This window comes from Sapajus apella, unplaced genomic scaffold (genome assembly GCF_009761245.1).
Source record: "Sapajus apella isolate SASKATOON/1434 unplaced genomic scaffold, GSC_monkey_1.0 scaffold6, whole genome shotgun sequence".
Lineage (NCBI taxonomy): Eukaryota > Metazoa > Chordata > Mammalia > Primates > Cebidae > Sapajus > Sapajus apella.
Window position 1 is genome coordinate 72,667,606 of NW_022436946.1, and position 25,741 is coordinate 72,693,346.

The 25,741-nt window shown below is 35.7% G+C and overlaps 1 protein-coding gene across 4 annotated transcripts in view; it reads right to left on the reverse strand.

Moving 5' to 3' along the window:
• Positions 1 to 25,741, reverse strand: part of MYO6 (myosin VI) — a 162,785-nt gene that overhangs the window by 71,310 nt on the left and 65,734 nt on the right. For 3 of the 4 annotated variants that reach the window (XR_004268021.1, XM_032275470.1, XM_032275471.1), the window contains exons 4-12: positions 21,900 to 21,973; positions 19,975 to 20,104; positions 17,675 to 17,780; positions 14,028 to 14,083; positions 10,275 to 10,372; positions 9,578 to 9,742; positions 5,979 to 6,059; positions 3,968 to 3,976; positions 2,414 to 2,594 (exon numbers count right to left, since the gene is read on the reverse strand). Coding sequence is in view for 3 of the 4 variants with exons in the window: in XM_032275470.1 (XP_032131361.1) it covers positions 2,414 to 2,594; positions 3,968 to 3,976; positions 5,979 to 6,059; positions 9,578 to 9,742; positions 10,275 to 10,372; positions 14,028 to 14,083; positions 17,675 to 17,780; positions 19,975 to 20,104; positions 21,900 to 21,973 (900 nt within the window). In the remaining variant the exon portion in view is untranslated. The remainder of the gene's footprint in view (positions 1 to 2,413; positions 2,595 to 3,967; positions 3,977 to 5,978; positions 6,060 to 9,577; positions 9,743 to 10,274; positions 10,373 to 14,027; positions 14,084 to 17,674; positions 17,781 to 19,974; positions 20,105 to 21,899; positions 21,974 to 25,741) is intronic. The other variant, XM_032275472.1, reaches the window with a different exon arrangement.

Consider the following 25,741-nt stretch of genomic DNA (forward strand, 5'->3'; position numbering starts at 1 on the left):
GAGAGAGAGAGAGAGAGAGAGAGAGAGAGAGAGAGAGAGAGAGAGAGTGTGTGTGTGTGTGTGTGTGTGTGTGTGTGTGTGTGTGTGAATCCTCCCACCTCAGCCTCCCAACATGCTGGGATAACAGGCATGAGCCACTATGCCCCGCCAAAACTAAGTTTTTTTCAAATAGCTAAGACATGCCAAATCAAGCTCCCTAGGGAAAAAAGAAATCACTTCTAATTAGAAAGAAACCATTTGGATCTGTACGAAGAGTCATAGGAAGGATGGAGACAAATAAAATATTCGCTTTTAAAATAATTAATTTAATCATTTATTGATCCTATTGATTCCCTGCCTCTTTCCAATCTTCCTTGATTTCTGTTCACTTTCCCTTCGACAAAAGAAAGTTAAAGAAGAAAAATAAGAGACAATGCAAATAGCAGTACCTTTTGGGCATTTCATACTCTTCTACTAACTGCATCATGCAGCATTTATAATATTCTATACATCTGCATCTTCTACCACAGGGTAATAAAGAGCTGTGAAGATGACATTCTTCACTTCTAACAACATTTCTAAAGTGTGCATTAATTATTGTAAAGATTTTTTTGTGTGTTAGAATCTCCCACACATTCTCCCTTGGTATAACAATGCGAGAGAGAAAATGAAATGTATGCTAACATTCATTATATTTTCAAAACAAATTTTCCAATCCTTCAAAAAAAAAAAAAAATTTTAATGCATATTAAGAACATATCAAATTTTGCTTGAATTTTTTTCATTTTAAATTGGGAGCAATCTATATTTTAATCACACTTCCTCATTTAAAACACTTACAGTGCCAGACTTACTATGTGCCAGACACAAGTATTCAAATCATTTTACAAATATTTAACTAATGTATTCCTCTTTACAACATGAGGTAGGGACTATTACTATTTTCAGTGAGGAAACTGAGATATGAAAAGGCTAAGTTCCCTGCCTAAGGTCATACAGATAGTATGTGGTGAAGCATCTGGATCAGGAGCACGTGCTCCCATCCACTATGTTATGTTGCATCTCACTTATTGATTTCACAGCATTGCAGAACATTACATCTGAAAATCATTAAGATGTCTGTTTTAGTCTGCTCATTCACAGATCACAAATTTCAGTAGCCTGGGAGAAAGGAGGGACAATTACCACAAGCCTCTGAGTTAGGCCTGAGTAGAACCAGCTCTCACATCTACAACTTCATCAATAACCACACGCATCACTTTGACACAGGTTCCACTTCTGTAAAATGGAGATAATATCCCCTACCTCATTATATTTATGTTGTACAGACTAAAATTATGATGTTTATGATGAAATAGAGAATGAGAAGGGTCTTGCACATAACACTTTTTTTAATGTTCTTTTTTCCTGTCTTCTTACACTCCTTCCCCATACACACACTATTGCTAGGTACTGATTGTACTCTAAAAGTTCTTCTCCTTTTCAAGAGGATTATTTCATTTTGCAACTGAAGACACCAAGGCTCAGAGAGCCTCTGGGATCTAACACCAAAGCCCATTATTGACTAATACATTAAATGGTGCTGCAGGTTTTCCCTAACTCATCCTTGGTATAAGATCCTACTAATGTCTTAATATAGGGATTGACCATCTTTTTCTCTAAGTGCCAGGCAGTAAATATTTTAGGCTTTACTAGACATACAGTCTTTGCTGCAACTACCCAACTCTGACACTAGCACAAAAGCTGGTATAGACCATACATAAATAATTGGGTGTGGCAATGTTCCAATCAAATTTTACTTATAAAAACAGGCAGTGGGCTAAATTTGGGCCACGGTTCAGTTTGACATTCCCTGTATTTGTGGATCAAATTTAGAACTATGCAAAGTTCTACTATTTATGTACAGACTGAAACACTGGAGTTGAAGAGTTGCTTTTGCCATGCATTTAAATACTGTTTTCAATCTGCATAAGATTAAAATTTTAATTTATTTTCATTTCTTACTAATAAAGTACATGGGCTGCTATATATTAAATTATCCTAATTAATTCATCCAATGATCTTGAAAATTTTCAAAAATGCCTTAATAAATTATACAGAATTAATCTCCTCACCTATTGGAAAAGTGTAAATTAATCAACTGGAAAATTTAACTAAAAATTACCTTAAATTTATTAGGATGAAATAGTTATTTAACCTTGAAAAATTAGAGGTTTATAACTAAGCAATATCACTGATTTGTTCAAAACAGAGCTCAGAATGACTGATAATGAAACATTCTACATTTGGCAGATTCAACATTTAACCCAGTGTATTTTAGATATTTCTTAAAGTTTTTAAGCAAGCTGCACATAAACAGTCAATTTTCATATGACAAAGAAATAACAGAAATTCTATTTAGTTTTTTTTCCTCTTAAACATATGAAAAGCAAACCTGAAGTGCTGCCAGCTTCCTCAAAATCAATATTTCCAAGGTGCAGGACGCCAGCTACTACCCGGAAGAGATCAAGCTTTTCTTCATCATCCAAACCAATTTTTTTCATAGCTGTGCACATTCTAATAAAATCACCATGGTCATCTAACAAAGGATCTTTCAAAGAACCTGCTTTAACATACTACAAAACAAGAAGACACCAATTAACTGATCATTACATTATTTAAGTAGACTAAAACTACTACACCAGGTCAATTTATGTACTATATAACATGCAAAAATAAAATCTGTCAATGAGAAAATCTTTACTATTCTAACATTCAAAAACTAAATGGCCAGGAAAAGTATACACAGGATCTCTCTATTCTATTTCACTATTTACTACATGTGACTCTATACTTATCAGTAAAAATTTCAATTAAAAGAATAAAATTAGATGTTTTTCAATTAAATTACGATTTTCACTCTAAAGCATTATAATCCTAGGACATTAGAAAAAGATATAAATTGAGTTAAAAAAAGGGAATATCAATAGTTGAAATGAATCAATGTCTACAGATTTTTTTAAATGAGGTCATGATAAATATATTCATTTAATTATTCTACAATGTATACATGTATCAAACATTACATTGTACTTCAATGTACTGTATAAATATATATTATTCTTGTCAATTAAAAAAGGAAGAAAAAGTAGGTTAAATAGTGCAATGAAAAATTTAAATGTGACAATTAGTATGACATTCCTTTAGGTTAAATGCTACCATCTGTACCAATATTAAGTAGTAGTAAATAGTGGACAGGCTGATAGAATTTTCATGTCTGAGAATTCTTTTTTAAACCTTTTTATATGCATATATATAAGGTAAAGGATATTAGTAAGCATTATGCTTACTCTAATAATTTATGCAATGACTTAAAATATTTTAGAAAAAATGAAGAGAAAATTTGTTTTCTCTCCTAAAGGAACTTGCATGTAACGTACTCATTTGTTAGATTCTATACTAACTTAGAAGAAATAAAGAAGAAAGTCAGGTCTGGAGAAACATAAAAGTTACTGGACACAAGAAGATTGTACTAGAAATTTTCCAGAACTTGAGAATATATGTTAAACATTAAGTAACAGGATCATGATTAACTGGTCATTAAAGATGCCTCCAGGCCAGGAAATGGATATCTTTTCCTCCCAATAAGCAAATGATTCCCAGCTCAAGCTGTAATTGTCTTTCTACAAAATTATTTAAAATGTTCAATTATGAAGGTGTAACAATTCTGGAAAATATCTAAGACAATAAAATTCAATTTTGTTCTTAAAATAAGCCAAGGAAACAGTCACATGCAGCCAAAACTGTTCAGCAGAAAACACACATCATGCAGAATTTTTAGTCTTGCAATTGAAGGATTGCTTCATTTAAAAACTGTTTCTAATCAAAAGTTAAAGAACATATTTGCTGTATGGCAGACTAAAAATACTGCATTTTTCTAAAAATTACACACAACCTAAAGACATTCAGACGGAATTGGGCAAAGGGTTTAATTAGTCAAAATGATCACCTCATCCTCCTGATAAAGAAGACATAAAAAGTAATTTAAACATATTAATCCATTATTTACCTATATGCATAAACACACACTCAATCAATGTAAATAAGATTTCTAACAGAGTATAATGACTCTAGAATAAGAGGGCAATTTTATTCTTTCGAGAGTACACACTACTCTTTAGGGGGTAAACTCTGGTTTTCTTTCCTCTCTACTCCATTTTTTCCATGGCAAATGATCAAATTTATATCTTTTTTTTTCCCCTCTTCAGAACTCCTGCAATGTCCCACTAAGAAATGTCTCCATTATCTTAGTGAAAAGAATACAACTTCTATATTTTGGTATCTCAGAAAAACACAGTCTTATCAAGACAAAGAAAGACAATGTAATAAATATTAATGTTCCTTCTTAAAGTACCAACCATGATTTTAACAAAATTTATAGTTTATAATTCAGATTTTGTATCTATAATGATATATAAAATATCAAATTAAAGAAAAATTTACTGTAGGCTTGTCTGCTCAGAATTTGAAGTAATGAAACATTTTATTTGCTTTCTGTTCTTTTATATAAATATCCTAAAGACATAAATCATCTAATCCATTTTAAGAGGAGTCAAAAATATTGGGCTTACAAATATAGAAGCACTAAAAACTATTATAAAAACTCGTCTGATTACTCAACTTGAATTTTTAATAAAATTTATAATGGTAATATTAACCAGTAGGTATCATAAATCATTACATAGTATTTCATAATTTAAGCCCCTGGAATACATGCAACTTAGTATCACTTATTAAACACTGCATATTAAAATTTATAAAGGGTTGTAAATTTTTAGATTTAGAACTTAATGTTTTAAAAATAATAATGGTATAATTATATCTAATTACTCTTAGAAAGATAATTCATTGAAACCAATATACAAAATTTTTCATATATTACATAAATATCATGTTTTAAACAGAACTATAATAATATATAAGCTTCTTTTTTTTTTTTTTTTTTTAGATGAAATCTTGCTCTGTCGCCCAGGCTGGAGTACAGTGGCGCAATCTCCACTTACTGCAGCCTCCATCTTCTGGGTTCAAGCGATTCTCCTGCTCAGCCTCCCAAGTAGCTAGGATTACAGACACATACCACCATATTTGGCTAATTTTTGTTTTTTTTTTTTAGTCGAGACAGGGTCTCACCATGTTGGCCAAGCTGGTCTCAAACTTCTAACCTCAAATGATGCACCTGCCTCAGCCTCCCAACTGCTGGGATTACAGGTGTGAGCCATTGCGCCCAGCTAGTTTTTTTTTTTTTTTTTTTTTTTTTAACTCTGTTACCCAGGCTGGAGTACAACAGCATGATCATTGTTCACTGTAGCCTTCACCTCCAGGGTTCAAGTGATCTTCCCACTTCAGCCTCCCAAGTAGCTAGAACTACATAGGCATACACCACCTAACCTAGCAATTTTTTTACATTTTTTGTAAAGACAGGGTTTCACTACGTTGCCCAGGCTGGTCTCGAACTCCTGGCCTCAAATGATCCTCCCACCTTGGCCTCCGAAAGTGCTGGGATTATAGGCACGAGCCACCACACCCAGCCTATAAGCCTTTCTTCCCAAGAATGCTTAATCTATTTACTGTCTACATCAAAGCTCACTTCAGCCTTGAAATAGACAATAAATTGTAAAAGACATATACTTAAGCTCAAGTGGGTGATATAAGACTAAGTTTCAAAAATGCTAGAAGAGAATGATTCTTAGGCAATTTAATACCTTCATGCTTAAAAACAGAATGAGAGGAGAGCAGTGATGCTCAACCAGGAAGAACCAGAACCTGCAACTTCACTAGATACCAACAAGAGGTATAAAGTATTACACTGGGAAAGAGACTTAGATAAATACTTAGTTTTCAAAAGTATAAGCCTAAAAGTTAGAACTCTTACTTGGGCTCCAAAATAAAAATTATAACACATCTTTCGGAATAATTTTTTTTTTTACATTAAAGATTTTAAGAAACAAGGTCTACTATACCTCAGGACTTTTGCGGTTCTGTAAAATCTGTTTGTCAGTTTCTTTGTTAGCAAAGTATCTAGTGCAGCCTCGGTTTAAATACTATGACAAAACAAATTAAATATAATTAACATATATGATCCACAGGGAAATAACACAGGAAAAAACACAAATTACCAAATAGTGCCAACCATGAAGAATTTCTAAACATAACTTGAGTACTGTTTAATGTTTAATCTCTCCACTAAAATACTTCTACATTTATAAACATTTTTCTTACTACTAATAAAACCAGGAATATTAAAAATCCTAATCTCTGAAAGTAGATTAAATAAAATGATTAAAATAAAAATCAATGACATAAAGGTTTTCTACTTTTAAAGCGCAATGATTTTATATCTTTTCAGTAACAAAAATCTAAATACAGTCCATAAAATCATGAAAATCAGCTTCCTACTAAATACATAGAATCTCGAGTAAGGACCCATACTGTGGTTTAATTTTTCAAGTAATATTTTAAATTCTGAATAATTAAGAAATACTATCCTTGGTTTTCTTAATTTCTGATTTTTAGAGTCAGTTTTTTAAAACATACTTTTCACATTTACTGACAGTTAACAATAATTGAACAAAAATTACCGTGCTTGCTTTATGGATCAGATAATTTTAGGTTTTATTTCAACGATTTACTTTGCTTCCCAAAGGCTTTTAAAAGCTAAATACTTCCACGCTATAGAATAAGAGGAGCAGTTCAGAAAAAGAACCTGTATCAATATCAACAAGAATCTACTGCTCACATTTATTACTCTTGCAATTGAAGGCTTGCTTCATTTAAAAACCGTTTCTAAACAAAAGTTAATGAACACATTAGCTATAAGGCAGACTAAAAATACTGCATTTTTCTAAAAATTACACACAGCCTAAAGACGAAATTCAGTTGGAATTGGGCAAATCTGACCAGGAAGTATGTACACAGAAAACAGAATGGATAAGTTTTTTAAACACCTCAGCTTCTCATAAATCAGGTCACTATGATTTTATTCTACCATGACATGAATTCCCATCCCAGATTAAATATACCACATCATACACATACCAAAAAAATTTATAATAAATTTGAATTATTTGGGGATAAATTAAATTTTAGATAATCGATACATCTATCATTCCTTCTCCATTATAATTAAATGCTAAAATACAGTAAAAACAAGACAACAATATACATGTTTTTTTTCTTCTACCCTAGAATCTTTGGGGAAAAAAATAAAAAAGAAGGGAGAAGAAACAATGTTGGAAAGCATTTTCAATTGACCGTTTCAAGTAAGAGCTCTTTTACTTAGCAGAATAATAGCTTAAACATATAAAGCCAAAACTAATGTTTCTTTGCTTACCAAGCATTTTGTCTCCTCAGCTCCAACTGTTTTGTCAAATACTTTGCTTCTGGACAGTGGGGCCTAATATTACAACATTTTAGTCTTCCTGAAACTAGAACACTACCCACCCCTGCTATCTATTCTTATTCTATCCAAGCTTTCTCTACATTCAAGGATCTATCCATGATTATAGCAAATGGCTCCATAAAAGAAATATTTGAAATGTCTAAATAATGCAAACATTTTTAAACCTTTTACTTTTTAAAGTATATTTGTGGTTAATACAAATGCTTTCAAATAGGTATACATCCACAATTCTTTACATACTAATTTTAATGGAGTAGTGATCTAAATTTTTAGTGACCAAAAAATTTCAACAATTTTGGAAGTGTTCAACCTACTGCAGGTTTCTCCTTTGCTTTTAACACCTGATCTCTCAGTTATAACCAGAGGGCTAACCTACAGAAAAACCTGATGAAATCACTAACATAATTACAAGTCACTTTAAGACATAATTATTTGGGGGAAGTGGATATAGTAGTGTGTGTGTGCCTGCATATGAGAGGAATATTCAAGATGGTAAATGTATGCAACGCTGTTCCCCTACTCTCCCTCTTACCATAACAAGGACTTTCCTGTAAGAAAGGAAATTAGGCCTCCCGGTTCACACTGCAGAAGTAGGAAACCTTCTGACCAGATACATTTTAATAGCTGCCCTTTCAGGATGCCTGCTAGTGTACCAGGAAAGGCTGTACATTCTGAAACCCAGAAATACTATGCTCCCAAACCTTAAAGCAGAAAGAAATGCTAGATTAAGACCAGAACAGTCACATCACTTTACTGTCAACTAAGTGTTGACAAAACTACATCATTGTTATTATATTTTACATAATTCACAGTAATATATATTCCTTTTCTAAAAAACATAGTAAAAAAAGAAATAATTTTCTTTACTTCCATGAAAATAATGTGGACAACTAGCTTCAAATTCCAATTAATTTGGAGAGTTCTAGAAAAGACTGGAGATTTTGGAAGTATATGAAGAGATACATTTATAAAGCATTTTAAGACAACAGACTTTTAAAATTTGCAAATACACATGAAAAGAAATTGGATGAAGTAAAAGATAAGCTGTCTGCAAAAATACACACACAACAACACAGCAATAATTATGTGTTACTATTCTCAAATGGAGGATTTCTGACCAAAAAAGACTATCAGAATCACCTGGGGAACTCTATACAAAGTACATTCCTTACTCACATTCCATTCCTTTATATAAACTACATTCCCATATTCCATACACAGACACTGTTTTCTAACTTGAGAATCTGAAAATTATGTTAACCATTCCCAGTTACCATTCCTAGAAACTCTACTCCCTTGGCCTGTAATGCTCAGGGGTGCAGGGGTGTGTCTGCGTGTGTGCGTGCATGCGTGCATGTGTGTCTGGGTATTATCTTTGTGTAAGACTGGGTATTATTTATCTTTTTAATCCTGGCACAATTCCTGGCACCCAATGGGCAAGCAATAAATATTTGTTGTTGAAGTGAATTAAGAAATACATTCATGTGTCCTTTATTAACATTAATTCAGTGTTCAAACATTTTTACAGATAACTCAAAGGTAACTTTAAAGCCAGTATTACATAACTATGATAAATTTCTAATTGAGTTTAAATTGATATGGGGTTTAATATCTATCCTTTTATCTATTCCATTATGTGCCTCCTCATATAGTGTTATATTATAAACTCAGCAGTACATCTTAATACAGATCTTCTCAGTACAGTGATCATTCTAACATGTTATACTTGATCTAATGCAAGTTACATACACACAACAACCAGATTTCAAAATCTACTAAAATAAGTTTTAAGACTAATGGCAATTCTATTTTCAAAAATAGCATGAAATTATTTTTTCCTTGAGCCAGGGTCTCGCTCTGTTACCCAGGCTGGAGTGCAATGACACAATCACGGCTCACTGCAGCCTCAATCTCCTGGGCTCAAGTGATCTTCCCACTTCAGCCTTTGGAGTAACTGGAACTACCTGTGCGTGTCACCAAGCCTAGCTAATTTTTGTTTTGTTTTCTTTTTTTTCAGAGACAGGGTCTCACTACATTGCCCAGGCTGCTCTTGAATTCCTGGGCTCAAGCAACCCACATACCTCAGCCTCCCAAAGTGCTGGGATTACAAGCATGAGCCACTGCACCTGGCTGTATGAAATTTCTTTTCTTTTGACCTACCCGAAAATTATCTGGAGAGCTCAAATGAAGTTTTTCTCTAATATCTTCAGAAGCACCAGCACACAACCTATAAAAGATATGATAATTTCTTTCCTCTTTGCCTTGAACACAGATCCTAGATTTCTCTAGAAGATAATGTGAAACAAATCCTCCAACAACTGAGCTCTAAAAAACAAAACAGAGAGAAAATGTATTTTTACATTTAAAGTCTTAAAGTATACCTCAGCAATCTTAAATTATTTACCTTTTCTAATACACGTTTGTCTATCATAGAGGTTATAATATTCATCAAATAAAGGGGAAACAACAAAAAACTAAATGTAAGCTTAGAGTATTTATAATGGTCATCCTTCATTTTAAACATCCTCGTTTAAGTCTCTACCCAAATCCTACTAAGTTTGGAGCCACCGTAGAATCACAATTGACCTTGCACCGTACCTCAACACAAGTGCTAGAATATCTTACATGACTAGCTATACAGTAATACTCAATGACAAAGTCAAATTCAGTATCTGGGTTTTAAATTCTGAAAGAAGCTTTTTAGGTGGTCGTAGTGGACATACACATTCCTGAAATCATCTAAAGTAACAACGAAACTTAAAGGAATTTACCATAAGTGCAAGTACAGCACCAACTGACCCCTGCATTTTCGCAAAGAATTCCCAAAAATATCATTCCAAAGCTTACTCTCACTTACCTTTTCATTAAAATGTATTTCTACAAATTTCCCAAATCGACTGCTATTATTGTTGCGAACAGTCTTTGCATTTCCAAAGGCTTCTAGGAGTGGGTTAGCTATTGAGAAATAAAAAAAACTCCATCAAAAAATTAGCATGAAGGAACATTACAAAATATACATAGTATGCCTCCATTTGTTAATACATATGTCTAAAAAATGCTCTAAAAAATATTAACATGAAGGAATTCACATGTAATGTCCATTTCCACAAATATTTATTGACTGCCCACTAGGCTCAGGCACTATTCAAGTCCAGGAGATGGGAAAATTTCTCAAACATGTAAAAAGAAAATGTAAATGTTATAGGAAAAACTAAATTTTTAAGCCACTGCGTTACAAAATTTACAACTCGATTTTAAATTTAAAATTTTTAAATTTAAATTTAAAATTCTTTCCCTAAGACTTTTACTGCTTTCTCAAGTATATCAGGCTCACAAGAGTACTAATTATAATAGATAAAACAGCAAGCCTCTTGTGAGAAAATACAGGCAAGAAATGTTATTACTTGACTTACTTTTGTAAAACATTTTACATATTAACATAGCCTCCAGATTTAACACTTTTACATGTACATCCAGTGAAATTTAACAAATTAAGAGTTTACAGAATTATCTAAGAAAGGCTCTCAGAATAATAGGTTTTAAAATCCTAACAAACAAATATAACATTTTCATTGTTATTTTATAATAACCCATATACATACCATGACTGGATAAGAGTCAATAGAGTCTACTCTTATACTCACCTAAGTCTCAGTTATAAACATACAAAATTAGTGTTAATCTTACACACGTATTCTCCATCAACAAACTTAAAGTGCTTCATAGTGTTTAGTGTTAAAATATTTTTTTATGAAGCATGTTTTTGCTATAATAAACATGAAGCCATATTTCTTATGAAGCCTTTTCAAGTCTATTTCTCCTATTCTATCCACGGTAGAATGCGTAACTAGTCTCTAAAGCTCTTTTAAAGCTCACTCCCCAGCCATTTTACTTGCCAAAAATAAGAAAGCAAACATTAAAACTAAAAGAAATATTAGCATATATCCCTCATGTTTCAGATGGGACAAAAAAACTGAAGCCAGCATGGTCAACTCACTCTTCAAAGGCCACATAACTGGCTGCTGACAGAAGGAGAACTCATTTACAGGTCTCCCAACTCCCTTACTGGTAATCTACTAGTTTTTACTGAAGAATTTAATACAAGCAAAGTATCCCCAAATAGGGTAAGAACCTCTCCAACAGAAAATCATATTAATGCTACTAATAATATACTCATTCCAAAACCAGCAACTAAACTTCTACTACAGATGGCATCAAAAAAACTCTAGGCCCTTCCTGTTACATTTGCTACTCTCCATTAAGAATCCCAGCACTTTGGGAGGCAGGCGATCACCTGAGGTCAGGAGTTCAAGTCCACCCTGGCCAACATGGTAAAACCCCAACTCTACTAAAAAACACAAAAATTAGCCAGGTGTGGTGGCATATGCCTTTAATCCCAGCCACTCGGAAAGCTGAGGCAGAAGTATCACTTGAACTCAAGACACAGAGGTTACAGTAAGCCAAGATCACACCACTATACTCCAGCCTGGAGGATAGAGCAAGGCTCAGTCTCCCAAAAAAAAAAAAAAAAAAAAAAAAAAAAAGCAGCTATAGAAACATTTGGAATAATACTTCCAACTTTTCTCCACTATAACAGACTACATACCATATACAGCACATTACCACGGAAGAAACCAGGCTTATATCCAATTGCCAAGTAAGTGTGCACCTCAAATGAGCAAATCAGAATACTAATTAGTCTTTTACTGAGGTAGCCCATAATTTGTTCTTTTTTTATTTACTTGTTCAGTTTTTAAGAATGACTCCCTCACTAAAGTAAGGCACTTTACTGTGCATAAAGCATCACTTACAAAATAAGTGCATATCTGGGTATGTTACAACACCACGTAAAAACTGTAAATGAAACTAGAAAATTCTTTATATTAAAAAAACTTTACTGATGCTCAACTTTAAAAATGTTTATTAGAGTTGCATTTAGATTGAGCTACATGCAGATTTTACATCACTGTGAAAAATGCATATAGCATTTGCTATGATTTATTAGCAAAATGCATCAACATATAAGGCTCCTAATTAAGTTTTTTCTTTAAAATGTCAAGAGCATGCGGTGTTGCACTCCTACAGTCCCAGCTATTTACGAGGCTGAGGCAGGAGGACTGCTTGAGCCCAGGCGTTTGAGACCAGCCTGGGCAACATAGTGAGATGCTGTCTCTAATTTAAAAACAAAAAAGGCCAAGAGAGTGTTAAAATATGCGTTTAGTATGGCATGTAGTTAAGATGTCTAAGTTTATATCCCAATTCCACAACTGATGAGCTATAGGAGCTTCAGCATATTACCACCTCAGTTTCTCATCTTTAAAGAAGGGATAAAATAGTATCTAATTCATTCTGTGAAGATTTAAATTAGATAACAGATTTTTTTAAAATTAGATAATGCCTAATACATCCCATATATGTTATTATCACCATTGTTATTAAAAATGCTTACTGAGTACGTAGTGGGGAAAAGTAAGACAGGGGTAAGGAGAACAAGTATTCAGAGAAGCCTGTTTAAAACAGTTCAAAGAACTACAAGAAGCCCAATGTGATTAAAGCATGAGGAGTCAGAAGAAACATGACTCTAGATGAGATCAGAAGAGGCAGGAGCCAGACCACGCAGAGCACTGCGGGTGATGTTACGGATCTGGGGCGTGATGTTGAGAGCTGTATGAAGCCATTAGACGATTTAAAGCAAAAGAAATCCTTCTGGCCAGGTGCGGTGGCTTATACCTGTAATCCCAGCACTCTGGGAGGCCAAGGCAGGTGGAGAACCTGAGATCGGGAGTTCAAGGCCAGCTTGGCTAAATTGGTGAAAGCCCATCTCTACTAAAAATACAAAAAGTAGCCAGGCATGGTGGCACACATCTGTAATCCCAGCTACTTGGGAGGCTGAGGCAGGAGAAATGCTTGAACCCAGGAGGCAGAGGTTGCAGTGAGCCGAAATCATACCACTGCACTCCAGCCTGGGTGCTGAGTGACAGGGCAAAAAAAAAAAAAAAAGTATTCCAACTTTCATACAGAGACTGGATTAAGGAAAAGTAAAAATCTAAGTGAGGAGATCAAACAGGAGTCTATGATGCAGGAGGGCATCGTACAGATTCAACATAATGGTAGTTTAGGCCAGCAGTCTCCAAACTGAGCTACAAGAAGACTTTCTAAAAAGTTATACTAGCATGGATAGCTTAAGGAAATCAATTTACACACTACTGCCTTTGTTAAAATGACTTCCCTTAAAAGCACCTTAATGCCAAATAACCCTTCTTCCTCTTCCCTTTACACAAAACAAGCTCCACAAAACAAACAGGAAGCTAAAGAAATACCTGTACTTCTTTCATTGATTCAACAGATGTTTATGCTGTGTATCAGTTACTATTCTACAGGTTTGGAATATGAAACAAAAATCCCTGCCTTCTTAGTGTTTTCATGAGGTGAGGGTGGGGGCAGAAACAAAAGATATTAAGTAAATAACAAGATGATACATGAGCAATGATTTGTAGGAGATAAAAGAGCATTTTGCATCTCTGAAAGAAGAACATTCCAGACCACTGTAAGAAATCTTGTAAATTAATTTCAGGACGTGCATAACAATAGAAAAAAAAATTAGCAATACCTTCAACAATTCTGTCATCAATATCTTGACCTGTTCCATAAGATTCAGTCAGGTATCTGTTTAAAATATAGGATAAAAAATGTTGATGACAATAATATGGTATATAATAATTTAAACTTTTCTTATTATTTAGTACATATAAAACTGAAACTAGATCATCATTATAACTGTTTAAAAGCTAAACATGTGTACTTAAATGCAACTATTCTGTTATAGCTTTTAAAATTGATTTAAAATTCTATTTGGGGCCAGGCATGCTGGCTCATGCCTATAATCCCAGCACTTTGGGAGAACAAAGCAGGCAGATCACCTGAGGTCAGGAGTTCAAGACTATCCTGGCCAAATGGTGAAACCCCATCTCTACTAAAATATAAAAATTAGCTGGGGCCAGACACGGTGGCTCATGCCTGTAATCCCAGCACTTTGGAAGGCTGAGGCAGGCAGATCACGAGGTCAGGAGTTCCAGACCAGCCTGGCTAATATGGTGAAACCCCATCTCTACTAAAAATACAAAAATTAGCCAGGCGTAGCAGGCACCTGTAATCCCATCTACTCAGGAGGCTGAGGTTCATCACTTGAACCTGGGAGGTGGAGGTTGCAGTGAGCTGAGATCACGCCACTGCACTCCAGCCTGGGTGACAGAGCGAGACTCTGTCTGAAAAAACAAAAACAAAAACAAAAACAAAAACAAAAAAACAATTAGCCAGGCATGATGGTGTGCGCCTGTCATCCCAGCTATTCGGGAGGATGAAGCAGGAGAACTGCTTAAACCCGGGAGGCACAGGTTGCAGTGAGCTGAGACTGCACCACTGCACTCTAGCCTGAGTGACAGACTGAGACTCCGTCTCAAAAAAAAAAATTTTTTTATTTGGGGGTACTATGCTCACTACCTCAGTGATGGGATCATTCACACCCTAAACCTCAGCATCACAAAATGTACTCATAACAAACCGGCACATGTATCACCTGAATCCAAATTTTGAAATTATAAAAATAAAAAATAAATTATATTTGTATTGCCTTTAACATCTAATCGATATTAATATTTAAACTCTTTAGGGAATGTTCTGATTTTATCCAACTATTTGATTTTAAATATATCATATTCATCAACTACAGGAGATTTCAAAGCCTTCTGTGAGAGCCTGTTAATTCAAACTTTCGCTGTATAAAATAAGGCAATTTCCCAATGAACAACTGGGAAGTTATCACTCTTCATGTTTCACTGAAATATAAAACACAGAGAAATAACTATTTGCCTGGCTCATTTCAAAACAAAGAACAATTCTTTTTTTTTTTTTTTTGAGACGGAGTTTCGCTCTTGTTACCCAGGCTGGAGTGCAATGGCGCGATCTCGGCTCACCGCAACCTCCGTCTCCTGGGTTCAGGCAGTTCTCCTGCCTCAGTCTCCTGAGTAGCTGGGATTACAGGCACATGCCACCATGCCCAGATAATTTTTTGTATTTTTAGTAGAGACGGGGTTTCACCATGTTGACCAGGATGGTCTCGATCTCTTGACCTCGTGATCCACCCGCCTCGGCCTCCCAAAGTGCTGGGATTACAGGCTTGAGCCACCATGCCCGGCGAGAACAATTCTTAATTTAAAATATAAGTTCACATTGTAAGTTTATAATTCCTTAACTTTTTGTTCATTTTCATATATTAACCATAGACTCATATAGACTATTACATACAGGAAAGAAAGAAAAAGAAACTGAACCACTTAGAATCCAAGAATCTTGGTAAGAATTCATTTAACCAGAATTGTGTATATATAACAGTTGTTAACAAACTCTTCAATTGATTTTATATAAATAACTCTGAACAACACACATATTTATATAATGAACCGTGAGATTTCAGAGAATCACTATGTAGCAATCAACTAAGAACTATAATTCAGTGGGAACAACACTGGTGAGTACACTGCTCCTACCAGTAGTTCAACCACTAGGTCTAACCTCCATGAGTATGTAAATTAAAAGTACTACACTACAGTGAGTGTTATGATTCCTTCCATTTTTAAAATGCTATAATTCTAAACCAAGTGTAAGGCCAGGCGTGGTGGCACATGTCTATAATCCCAGCACTTTAGGGAGGTCAAAGTGGAGGGTCACTTAAGTCCAGGAGTTGGAGACCAGCCTGGACAACATAGCATGACCCTGTCTCTACAAAAAATAAAAAATCAGCCAGGCATGGTGGCACATGCCTGTGGTCCCAGTTACTTGGGAGGCTGAGGTGGGGGGATCACTTGGGCCCAGGAAGTCGAGGCTGCAGCGAGCTACGATCGCACCACTACCCTACAGCCTGGGGGACTGGGCAACAGAGCAAGACCCTGTTTTAAAAAAAACAAACCAAATAAAACAAACAAAAAAATACACCACAGTGCCACGAGTTTAATTTAATGGCAGCAGAGGGAATACATTAGGGGGCAGGCTATAAAGGAAATAGGAGGCCAATTATCATAAGCTTAAGGTAAAAAATGGTTTCAACCACGCTAACAACACAAGTATAGACAGAATGTAAATGTTAGATTCTTAAGGAACATTCCTAGATCACCCTTTGTCTAGCCAGTACTGGTCTCCTCCAAGATCCTCATGTGAGTAACATGTCAGAGCTGGCTTCAATCATCTATAGACTAGCTTTAATATAAGGTGTCTCTCTCTTTAAAGGGATACAACCCACCATTCCAAACTATTTCATGAAGTATGCAAAGGTATTAAAAGCCAACCTGTTCAAATTCTCAAAGAAATATTTGCACACCCATGTTCATAACAGCACTATTCACAATAGCCAAGTGGTAGAAGTAACCTAAATGTCCATTGACAAATGCATGGATAAAGAAAATGTACCATATATCTACAATAAAATATTATTCAGCCTATAAAGGCTGTGTAATAAACAGGAGGCCTTAAAACAGAAGGATGGGATCCAAAATAGTAAAAAATAAAATTAAACGAAAGGAAATTATGACACATACTACAACATGGATGAATCGTAAGCTGAGCTAAATAAAATAGGCCAGTCACAGAAAAACAAATACTCTGTAATTTCACTTACACAAAAGATATCCAGAGTAGTTAAATTCAAAGAAAAACTGAAAGGTAGAATGGTGGTTGCTAGGGGGCTGGATAAATGGAGGAGCTATTGAATGGGTAAAGTTTTAGTTTTCCAAGATGAAAAGTTCTGGAGATTGTACAGATTGGCTGCACAACGATGTAAATATACTTAATGCTACTATGTTATGCACTTAGAAATGGCTGACAGCTTTTACATATGTACCTTTTTACCAGAAAAAAAAGTCAACCTGAGCAGTGCACAGTGGCTCATGCCTATAATCCCAGCACTTTGGGAAGCCAAGGCAGGAGGGTTGCTCGAGCCCAGGAATTTGAAATCTGGACACCACAGTAAGACCTCATCTCTATGAAAAAATTTAAAGATTAGCAGGGCATGGTGGCATGTGCCTGTAGTCCCAGCTATTAGGGAGAATGAGGTGGGACAATCGCTTGAGCCCAGGAGGTCAATGTTACAGTGAGCTGTGGTGGTGCCACTGCATTCCATCCTGGGTGACAAAGTGAGACCCTATCTCAAGGGGGTGAAAAAAACAGTCAAGCTGCTCAAATACTTCAAGTTGGCTGAATACTCACCTTAGAACAAATTTTGTGTTTTCTGTTTTGCCAGCTCCTGATTCTCCAGATATAATGACAGACTGACTCATCTTGAGCACCTTCATGTCTCGAAAAGCTTTATCAGCTAGGGTCAAAATAAGATATTAATGATGAGCAATATATTAAACATAAAGTTAATAACAGAAAGTTCACTTAGGAGCACTTACTCTTAAAGAAATCATAAATGTCTGATCAATGTTAATGAAATTTGAAAATAAAGTCATTCAAACGTGTTCAAAACATTTTTAAAGTATTTACTTTAAATATTCTATCTAATTGTCCTAAAAGTTAAGTAACATGAAATCCAAATAAACAACTCTTAAGTTTCTGATAGAATGTCTCAATATTATGGGCTGTGGCTCATCTCTTCCTAATTCCAGAGGTAATCTGCAGAGGGATTAAAAAAAATGGTCACTATGCATAACTAATGAAGTCCCCAGTGAAAAGCATGAATTAATGAGCTTCCAATTAAGAAATGTGGCAACCAAAAATTCTGCTGAAGAAAAAAATACATAATTACAAAATGTATCTGTGGGGTTTTTTCCTATAATGCAACTATTAAATTTGCGCATCTTGTAGAATTTGTCAACATTTTACAACTAGGCAAAATTAACAGCTTTAAATTTCCCAGATTTGTCACCGTTTACATATATAATTTTTAACTATCTTTATTACACTCCAACAACTTAGGCTATGAAATGTATTAAATGTTAAGACTACAAAGACAAGTTGCAAACAGTTTAATGCTGTTAAAGCAGTCTCAAATTAAGGCAACTTTAACTCAAAATTAGGTCCTTACAATTTGGCTCTATAAGACAACTATTTCTCACCTCAGACATGTGCCAAGAAGACTTTAGAAATGGCTTTTACTCTAAGGGGAGAATGCAAGCTACATGCAAGAGTACACTCATCCCTTTGTCCAATTTACCCACAATCTATTCCACCTTTTTTTTTTTTTTTTGAGATAAGAGTCTTGCTCTGTCACCCAGGCTGAAGTACAGTGGCATGATCTCAACTCACAGCAACCTTGACCTCCTGAGCTCAAGCGATCCTCCCTCCACTGCCTCCAGAGTAGCTGGGACTACAGGCAAGCAGATGCCTGGCTATTTTTTTTCGTATTTTTTTTTTTTATAGAAACAGGGTTTTGCATGTTTTCCCAGGCTGGTCGAGACCAGCCCTCCCAAGTGCTTGGATTATAGGCATGAGCCATCACACCCGTCCTCCACCTGTTTTTAAAGAATCATTCCAAACACTTGGGGTTTTTGAACCAGTAAAAAACTAAAAATAAAAACTGGTTTATTTACATTTTAAACATGTAGCTTTTCTCCAGTGATAAGTTTGCTCACATTCAGGTTCTAAGGGATGGGGCACCATTTTGCAAGCTGAACACACCAACGCCTGTCAGAGCTTCTTAGAGCCAAAAGTAAATCTGCTGCTGCCCTGGTAGAGTAATTATGTCAGTCATATTTACTCTACCTAGTAGTATACAGCACACAGGTCAACCAAATATGGAAGTGAAGCCTGGCTAGGCCAAAACGCAAGCATGAAAGGGAAGCCCAAAGAGAAACAGACTGCACTACGAACTAGTTCCAATACGTGTCATTTAGCTGCTTTATGTCTGAATCCAAAGGGGTGGCTAACACTTCCGTATTTGGTGGCAAGAGGGGTAATTTCTCATTCTGATCAAATAACTCCACCTCCTATGCCTCAGAGCTGGAGGACTTCAAAATAAAAGAGAAGCTGAGAAAGGCAAAGAGACACTACTGTCTTCCCACACAGATTCTCCAGTGGTATGAAGCATACACTACTTTTAATCCTTTAATTTTACAAAGCTCTGATGCAAGATGATGCCCAAAAGTCTGCTCTTACAGCTCCAGTCTAGCCCAAGTAACACACTCACAAGGGATGAACTGGGTAAGAGAAAAAGGCCAGGGCCTTGAAACTGTAAAGGAGGACACTTTAAGATGGAGCTGAAGGATTAAGGACTCTAAAACTGCCATTAGGTCAGCTTTTATTACATCCTACTTTCAACTGGGCAAACACAGGCATTTAACACAGATAATGATGTATGCCTGCCCCATGAGTTGGCTATAAAAGGATTCTTCCCCACGCTGTGTAAAACACTTGCTCCTAACAATGTTTACATGCCAAAGAGGTATACAGTTCCCCCAAAATATATATTCAATTTATGGTATATTTTATTAATCTAAAAGAAAAATTGAGTAAATGTGTACAATACAAAGAAAGACAATAATTAAAATACAACTAAAATCACTTGCCAATTGCAAAGACGTGAGGTGGTCTTGTCCCAAGAGATTTTCCTTGATATGACTTTATTGTTTCTGAAGAATATATTTTAGGTATGTCAAAGTATGGATTCACTGCAATCAGAATGTTGGCAACATAGGTCTAAATATGAAAAGCATAAACATAAAATTTTCCAATTACTATTTTCATTAAAGATAAAGCTCATAGTAGAAATAAAACAAAGAACATTTCCATTCTCTATATAACTAAGACTCCCAAATCAGTCCTAAACATTCTTTGAGTATTCCCTGATCTTTATAGGAATCCATATTTCTCCAATTCTTAATAAATATTTATATCTTACAACCCCACAGGCACCTCAAGTTCAGCATATCCAAAGTCAAGATTATCTCCTCCCACCTACCTCTGCCTCAAAGAAAATATTCTCCTTCCTCGTGCTTCCCCAGGGACACCACATCACCACACCAAGTTACCACAGACAGAAATCTGAGTCTCTAGCTCCATCTCAATCAGCCTTCTTCTGTTGACTCCAATGATAAAATCTACCCCTACAGCTAAGTTTTGGTCATTTGTATTCCTAACCTACTTTATTTACCCTGCTACTGGGGAGTTTAACACAGTTCGAAGTACCTCTGGGCCCATCCCTATCACTGAATGCCAAGGATTGATTTCGCTCTGTAGCGACCATTTGGTCCCAGATTTCGTCAAAACAATATATGTTAACTGCTGCCTAGAACATCTATGGGTTAAATGGTTAATGGGCAACTTAAGCTTACTTCTAATTTTGGAATTTAGCACATATTAGATGCTCAACATGAGTCAGCTGATTGATTGAATTTTGCTTCTAAATATATTTCTAAGCAAAAATAGCCACATTAAATATGTTCTTTATTTAGTTGATTTTGAAAAGTATCAGGGAGAAAAGTAAAGTCTTAAAACTATATGTAACTAGAAGATGTCAAGTACACTCACTTGGAATCAAATAAATAAGTTCTATTTCCCAGCTGTCACTACTTGGACAGATGGCAGAGACTAAATGTAATTTAGTCAGAATTGAGTAAGTACAATTAGGCAAATTGATAGTGATATAAAAGATTAAGACTGTCATTTGATCTAGCAAGTGTCAAAGAAACCATGTGTTTTCTTCGTTCAAAAATAATGAAGAGACCCATCTTTATAACAGGAGAACTACAGTGGGGTAATTTGTCTCCAGCCACCAAACAACTATATGGTTAGGTCATATTGGAATAAAGTCTCATGCATGCCCAGAGAATAATTATAATTAAAATATGCTAGGTTAAGTATCCATCTGAATGATTTAGTGTAAACTCTATTTATACTGAAAGCATTTTCTTTCATTTTTTAATATTCTGGACTTTCAAGGCAGAGTATCTAAAGTCTAATGAAATTCAGCAACTATTTAGGCTCTATGGTCAACATTCCTATGTTCTTGATATTTCCTCAAATACTATCTTCTATTCTAATTTACATTTTTTCCTCATTCAAATTTTTAATTTCAATATATATTCCTTATAGGCTGCCTTAAATTGTCTTCTGGACAACGTGGAAAGTGAATCAAACACATCTACAGACATACCAAAAGTAAAAAATCAAAACCAAAAACAATTATAGTGTTTTTAAAAATACTCAAACTGGATATTTTTAAATCTAAAAGATATTAAATGATGCTCTGGATTCATTATTTCATTCCACAAATACTGATTAAGTGCCTTCTATGTATCATGCATGTTTTAACTCCTGGAGTTCAAATTGTAAATTAGAAAAAAATCCCTGGCCTCACTAAGCTCACACACTATTCAAGAGGTTCAGATGAAGCATGATTTTCTGTCAGAAAATTTCAAGCCTGGCAAAATCAAAGAGTACCACATAAGTTAATAATCTCCACAACAATTTACACCATAGGTAAAATACTTACATAAATTCTGTCTTTACTATATCGAACTTTGATATTATGGAGCAGTGTGGCTTCATTTAAATACATTAGTGAACCTAAGATATAAAATTTATGTATCATTAGAGAGTTGAAGAAAACAAACTAAAATAATACTATTGTAATCTGAATCACTTAACTGTTAGGTTACATTTAATTCCATCTTTTAAAACCCTGGCTGATGCAAACCCTAGAAGCTGATTTAAAAAGCTATCCAGTTTACATGTGTGTTAAGTGATATTTTTAAGAAATGAATTTTCAACTAAAGGAGTAAACCTAGTGAGTATGAAGTGAGTACTTGTTAATGAAGATTAATTAAAAAACAAAATTCAAGAGGGAAAAAGAGTAAAATAGATAGCTCTGATTTTAATATACTTCTGATGCAACAAAGTGATGACACTAATCCAATCTGATGCTCAGAATTTCAGAGATAAAACACAAAAGATAAAATTTTAGAATGGGAACAGACCATCAAATCATTCAGGGAGTCCCTCGCAACTGATATAATGAAATAAGAACCCTGGAGAAATTATGTATGTCTTAACCAAGAATATGAAGCTAATTAAAGGAGAGTTTGAACAAATAAATCTTGTTTCTCTGACATCTGCTCTTCTGAGGTGTCAGAGTTGACTCCCAAGCTATTCTCCAAATCCTTCCATCTCCTGAGCTCCATTTCTACCCCATGCTGGAGTAGACAAAAATCACTGCTCTTCTCAACCAACTTATTTCTGTTATTAGCACCACCATTTTCTCAGTTGCTCAAACTGTAAACCTTAGTCAACACTAAAATGATCTTCTCTCTCCCTCCTTATTCTAAACCAATTTCCAAGTCTTTATGCCATGTAAGAAAGTTTAGCATAGTGCTGGCTCATGGTGGCAGGTACTCAAAGCATAATCTGAATCTCAGTGTATCTCCTTTCTTTCCATTTCTACCGCTCCAAAAACAGTTTAGTTCTCATTACCTCTTTTGTGATCACGGTAGCCTCTTATTTACCTATTGCCTCAGTCCCTCTCCTAATTCAGACATCTCAGCACATTAACTAAAGTAGAGCCCCCATCAAATCTCTCTCCCCATGAAATCAGCACTGGGTCTCTATCAACATCCGTATTCAAGTCTGATTAGGGCTCTTAATAAACCTATTCATGACTTTTTCATATAATTTTCCACAATTCACTTTAATACTAACTTATAGGCAGACAGAACTATTTATCAAATGCAGATATCAGTCATCTATCAGCTTCCACGTAGAATATCCTCTACATTTCTAGGTGTCAAAAATCTACCTATCCTTTAAGGTCGGTACAAAAATTACGTCACAAATGGCACTTCGCCATTCTCACCACCACCACTAGAACTACTATCTTCTTTGTACTTCCCTTACGGTTCTTACCGCACACTGCCAGTTATTATGATAATTTTACATATCTGGTTTTGTCTACTAAATCAGATCCTTGTGGCAAGATGCTGCCTGATTCAGTTGTTTGATCCCTCACTGAAATTGCAAACGTGCCTACACTGCATGTATGTCTAACATACTATTCAACACCTAATCAATGCTCGCAAACTAGAGCCTCTTGCTATAACAACCTACACGGACTGCCCATACGTCTATGCTTATTTAATGCAGCAGTTCACTTTCACCTCACTGCTTTTTGTTTTGTTTTGCTTTGTTTTTTTGCGGGCCATGGCTCTGAGTTTTCCATGCGAAGGGTTTTATATGTAGAGATTAGTAGGTTAATTTTGCCTTTTTACTTGACTGTTGGGTATTGTCACAAGAATAGGAAAATCAGGGATGTGAAGTCAGTAATTAAAAGGAAAATAATAGCATTTTCCCCTGCTGATTTTGAGCTAGTATGACTTTTATGGCACATAATGTTCTTCATGAATTATTGTCTATTAGATGTTGAGAGAGTATAAAATTGGAAAGAGGCCAGGCGCAGTGGCTCACTCCTGTAATCCCAGCACTTTGGAAAGCTGAGGTGAGTGGATAACCTGAGGTCAGGAGTTTGAGACCAGCCTGGCCAACATGTTAAAACCCTGTCTCTACTAAAAATACAAAAACTAGTTGAGCGTGGTGGTGGGCGCCTTTAATCCCAGCTACGCAGGAGACTCTCTTGAACCTGGGAGGCAGAGATTGTAGTGAGCCAAGATCAGGCCATTACACTCCAACCTGGGTGACAAGAATGAAACTCCGTTTCAAAATAAATAAATACATAAAATTGGAAAGAACTTTTTCAGTAATGGAATGACTTCTACAACAACATAAATTTAGAATTGATAGATTTGTATATTGAAGTTGTTTGTGGGTTCCTTTTTTCTTTTAGTGAACTAGAGCTATAATGATTAAGCAGGATCTTAAATGCTCAGATTAGTCAGAAACCTAAATATAATAATGAAGTCTTACCTAATCTTCTTTAGAAACTTTTATATATGTTTGTTATATTTATTTATTAAAACCATGCTTATAAAGAAACAAATTATTTATTCAGATATTTTGTTATATATCTTATGTTAAAATTGTTTCAAAATTTTAATATTCTTTTGAGTATAGTTAAATCTGTTAATAATGAGGCCTAAAAGGTAAACAATTTACATAAAGAGTTGCATGTAAATGGCCAAACCAAGTAATCCTAGGACTGGGTACTAGGAAAGGAAAAGAGGAAGGAATTACATGGTGGAGCAGCAAGCTAATTGTGAGACCCTTGTGAACTTCTCTAGGTCATACTTTTAGGGGAGCTATAGGCAGTTGAGACTTGGTACATTCCGGCCAAACAAGGGTTGCAAATATTTTTCTCTTCCTCTCTCTTTTTCTGTGATTTCTTGAAAATGTAATGAGCTGTGTGGTACAATTTCAGAGGAATACCCTTCTGTCCAAATTCTTATTGTCATCAGCAGACATTTAATCAGTTGGGGATTTATTTGGCTTAAGAAACAGACATCCTGAAAAGTAGGTGGTGAGTATGGAAGGAGTAAAGAGGGGAAGCAAGCAGTAATTCCCATGTCAGTACAGGCTTATATGAACAGCATTCACAGGGGAAGTGTACTATAAGATTAGGAGTTGTTACTTAGAGGAAAACAGTGACAACACCATACAACCATGTCAGAGGAAAGTGACAGAGATGGGGGAGTGGTTCAGCAGAGTGCTTTGGGTAAAGAAAGAGGAACATGTAGACCAGGCTCTAGGGGGATAAGGATGGAAAAAGATTAGGGATATAGAGAGGTAGGTGGCCTCATACCCAAACCAGATATATTAATATCTCTGCTGCCTAACCCTCTCTAAATCCTTCCACAACTCAAAGGAAAGCTGCCATTCAACTGTTTGGAGGCTCCACCCACTTCTTTTTTTTTTTTTTAATATATATTTTATTGCCTTTTAGGTTTTGGGCCCACTTCTTACTCTCTTTTTATTCTGCCCTAAGTGGCATTAGGAGGCAGTGAGATGACTGAGGCAGGAGAGTCATTTGAATCTCAGAGGCGGAGGTTGCAGTGAGCTGAGATAGCGCCTCTGCACTCCAGCCTGGGCAACAGAGGGAGGGGAGAGGAGGGGAGAGGAGAGGAGGGGAGGGGAGGGGACGGAAGGGGACGGGAAGGAGGGGAGAGGAAGGGAGGTGGAAGGGGAGGGGAGGGGAAGAGTAGAGGGAGGAGAGGGGAGTGGTGGGGGAAGGGAAGGGGAGGGGAGGAGTGGAAGGGGAGGGGAGAAGGGGAGAAGGGGAGGGAAGAAGCGGACAAGGGAAGGGGAGGGGAGAAGGGAAGGGGAGAAGGGAAGGGGAGAAGGGAAGGGGAGGAGGGGAGGGGAGGAGGGGGGGAGGGGAGGGGAGGAGGGGGG